Source organism: Microtus ochrogaster, unplaced genomic scaffold (genome assembly GCF_000317375.1).
Source record: "Microtus ochrogaster isolate Prairie Vole_2 unplaced genomic scaffold, MicOch1.0 UNK5, whole genome shotgun sequence".
Lineage (NCBI taxonomy): Eukaryota > Metazoa > Chordata > Mammalia > Rodentia > Cricetidae > Microtus > Microtus ochrogaster.
In genome coordinates, this window is record NW_004949103.1 from 1,908,202 (window position 1) to 1,912,119 (window position 3,918).

The 3,918-nt window shown below is 51.1% G+C and overlaps 1 protein-coding gene across 3 annotated transcripts in view; it reads left to right on the forward strand.

Annotated features, from left to right (window-relative positions):
• The window catches only part of Afap1 (actin filament associated protein 1), a 119,771-nt gene that overhangs the window by 87,039 nt on the left and 28,814 nt on the right, over positions 1 to 3,918 (forward strand). For all 3 annotated transcript variants that reach the window (XM_005365934.2, XM_026788657.1, XM_005365935.2), the window contains exon 10: positions 2,368 to 2,579. In XM_005365934.2, coding sequence (XP_005365991.1) covers positions 2,368 to 2,579 — 212 coding nt within the window. The remainder of the gene's footprint in view (positions 1 to 2,367; positions 2,580 to 3,918) is intronic.

The window sequence follows — 3,918 nt, forward strand, 5'->3', positions numbered from 1 at the left end:
TCTGAGGCTAACTGCCTGGCCTGGTGTCTGAGGCTACCTGCCCAGGCTGGTGTCTGAGGCTACCTGCCCCGGCTGGTGTCTGAGGCTACCTGCCCCAGCTGGTGTCTGAGGCTACCTGCCCCGGCTGGTGTCTGAGGCTAACTGCCCCAGCTGGTGTCTGAGGCTCTCTACAGTGTAGTCCTGGGGTTCCCATACTTGTGTATCTTCTACTCCTTGTATAGGACCAGCCAAGAGCAGCTCAGCTGCTGGCTCTGCAGACCTGCACAAGTCATGTCCTTTCCACTTTCCATATTTGGCAGCCTCCTGAAGCCCATGATGCCCTAAATTAGTGATTGTTAGTTAGTTAGTTTGTTTTTTAAGGTAGGGTTTCCTGTGCCATCCAGGTTAATTTTGAACTCATGTCCTCCTACATCTACCTCGTCAGTGCTGGAAATATATTCATGTATACCCACACTGGTTAGTTGTTGTTGTTGTTGTCTTATTATATAGCCCAGGCTGGCCTTGAACTCATGATCATCCCCGACCCTCCCTGCTGCTTGCTGGGATCACAGGCATGTGCTGTCACTCCCAGGGAGGGCGACGCTTTAACAGTGGTTAAACAGTTCATGCATGTGTGAGCCTTGCCTACAGAGTATATCAAGTTACTCGAGGGCTTCCTGCCATCCTGTTTGTGGACTTGTGCTCAGAAAACACTTAGGCTCTGTTGACACAGGTGACATCTACTCAGAAGTCCAGCGTGTGACTTTCGGCATGATTGATTGCTGTAAGTAGTGGTCAGAACACCGAGAGCTTCAGTTCCGCTAAGATGTTCATCCGACTGCATTTTAATGCCGGACTTTCCTTCTAAAATAATAGCAAACCTGAGCAGGTCCATCGACACATTAAAGAGAGCAGAATCAGTGCAGTGTTCTACAGGCTGAAGATCCAGGGAGGCCTGCAGCTGTACTGGAAATAACCTTCCTTCCTTCTCTGTCTCCTCTGCTTTCATGGAGGTATCGGGTCTGACTGTGGCCTCTGGTAGGACACCCCACACCTGAGGGTGCCTCCTCCTTCCCGGGTAGCCCTTGGAGAACAAGTTTAAAAGCTGCCTGAACACAAGAGCGCAGCAAGCCCCCTGCTCTGGAGCCCACAGGCTTCTGTCCCTGTGTCTGTGACCTCACAGTCATCGACTAGCATGGCGAATGGTAACTTTGTTCCCCACGAGGTGCACTTTAGGGTGTGTGTGTGCAGGAGACCCACGCCTAGGTGAGGACCACTCTTGGCAGATTTGGTTAGTCATTGAGCAATATCTAGGGAATCCTCATCAGATATGTACAGAACTTTGCCTGCACCGAACATGCGAGTGTCTATGTGCAAGAGCTGAGAGCGGCTGAGTGACACCTAGTGTTCTTCACCTCCTTCCCTTTCACCTGCTGCTTGCCCTTTCCCACTGTTTAATTCCTTCCTGATCTCTGAGTGTTGGTATCTGCAGTGTGGAATAGTTGGAGGCCGTAACAGCCACTGCCCCTGGGGCCACAGTCACCGTGGACCCTCCAACTCATGCCTCAGTCTTTCTAGAATAATGTGCTTTGTGATAGCCCCAAATTCTCATTTTCCCGTGTTTGAGGATTTTTCTCTTTTCGGGGATAATTCTCCCTGTAATTCTGTCATGTGTGACATCACATCTCTATACGATACCCTGAAGATACTATCATGCCTGTAATGCCAGGAACACCATCACACAGACCCAGACTCAGGCAGTCAGGCTTCATCTGTGTGAGTCTCCCCAGGAGATGAAGCCCTCGCTTCCACATGTGGGGATTGGAACACAGAGACCAGGAGGAGGCCTCAGACCCATGGGTGGGGAGCTCATACCAGCCATGTTCCGTCACTTGCTGGAACACATCCAGCGCTGGGGAGCTCACCACTCCCCAGGCCTCCCACTTCCTGGAGAATTTTCATCTTCAGATACTTCTATTTCTCTGTCTTCCATGCTCTGCTTACAGTGTTTGCAGTTAGATCGTTTTGCATGCAATTTCTCTTTCGTTATGTGCAGGCAGCTGTCAGTCCCTTTGCCTTCTGGCCATCGCACATCCATGGTCACTATCTCAAGGTGATTTCCAGGTTTCCATGTAAACATCAAGCCCCTGAAACTGGTTCTTACACATAAAATGGCTCTGCACCAGTGAAACGCTTCCAGGTCCTGTGGAGAGCTGGCTGTGTAATAATGGTTCTTCTCTCTTTAGTAACACTTAAAACCTGGGGCGTGAGCATGTGTTTCATGGCACTTCCCTGGTCTGAAAGAGACCACAGACGAGGGACATGGGCAGGGCTCACTGGTACCTTGGCTTGCTCAGGAGACTGAGCTGTGGCATCCTCTCTCCGCAGGGTACCTAAATGTGCTCTCCAACAGCCGCTGGCGGGAGCGCTGGTGCCGAGTGAAGGACAGCAAGCTCATTTTCCACAAGGACAGGGCCGACCTGAAGACCCACATTGTCTCCATCCCTCTACGTGGCTGCGAAGTGATTCCGGGCTTGGATTCCAAGCACCCGCTGACCTTCCGGCTGCTTCGCAATGGACAGGAGGTAGCTGTGTTAGAGGTAAGGGATTCTCTGGGGCCTCTGTTCAGAGAGGTGAGCACAGGCTCTCTCAACACCACCATGATTTGGTCCTTTACAGAAGACCCTGGCTCCCTGCAGGGTCTGATTTTGATCCAGCCCCTTCCCTCCCTTGGTCCATTCTGTTTTGTGCTTTTGTTCTGGGTTTCTCTTTGAGAGAGTCAGGGATTGCACAGGATGCCTGGCTCCTCTCTCCTTCTCATTGTTCTCCTCTTCTTCTTTTTGGTTTTTCAAGGCAGGGTTTCTCCATGTAGTCCTTGCTATTCTGGAACCCACTTTGTAGACTAGGCTGGCCTCCAACTCAGGAATCCACCTGCCTCGACCTCCTGAGTGCTGTGATTAAAGGAGTGTGCCACCAGTGCACCAGTGCCTAGCTACTTGACTGCTTTTGGAGAACTAATTCACCAGTCTTCCGTCTTGTTATTTTCTACCTGCCATTAATCCAGACTTGTTCTTCCTATTCCCCGCCCCCTTATCCTTGTTATGACTAAGATACGCACACACATCATGCATTCACAGATGTCAAGATTGTTTGCTTCCCAGGGTATATGTCAGTGCGTTCATGCCGTGAGCAGCGGAAGTGAGACTGTGTTAGGCATGGAACAGTGGGCTGGCATGTGGGCTGTCTGTCACATGGAGAGCAAAACCTTAAATGGCTGTGGTGTGAGTGTGGGACTCTGCCCAGGGTCAAGGTGCCAGTCAGGCAGTCAACGAGGTCTTGAATTTCTAAATGTGGTACTTATTTCCAGACTTGCTTTCATGGTAGGTTTTTGTTTCGTTATTTTGTTTTGATGGGGAACCAAGAAGATGACTGAGCCCCCTGGTGGCTGCTGTGTAACAAACCGTGTCCCAGAAGGCCTGGCTTAGTCCAGGTCTGGGATGCTGTGCTTATTTCCCCCTAGCTCTCAGCTGACATGACAGCAGCTCCCTTGGAGGGAGCTGTCCTCAGCAGATGCCAGTCTCAAGGGAAGCTTCAGTGGCACATGTCAGAGGCCCCAGGGGAGAGGAGGCAGGCGCTGACACAGGAGGATGAGAATTGGACTGGGTGTCCAACCAAGGAGAGGAGCCCAGAGTGGAGTGGGTGTGAGTTACCTCTGTGGGGGTGCTTAGTACTGAGTCCACAAAGAGAAAAAAGTTCCATGGCTTCAGAATATCTGCAGCCCTAGCGGGTGCTTGTTTGTTTCTCCAGTGTAATGGAGAGTGAACTCAATTCTCCTGAAGGACAAGAAAGAGCTTGTTGAACTGGTGTCTTCCAAGTCATCAACTCTTTCTACAGAACTGAGGGGACACAGTGCTCACACACAGGGCTGTGGGGCTGAGG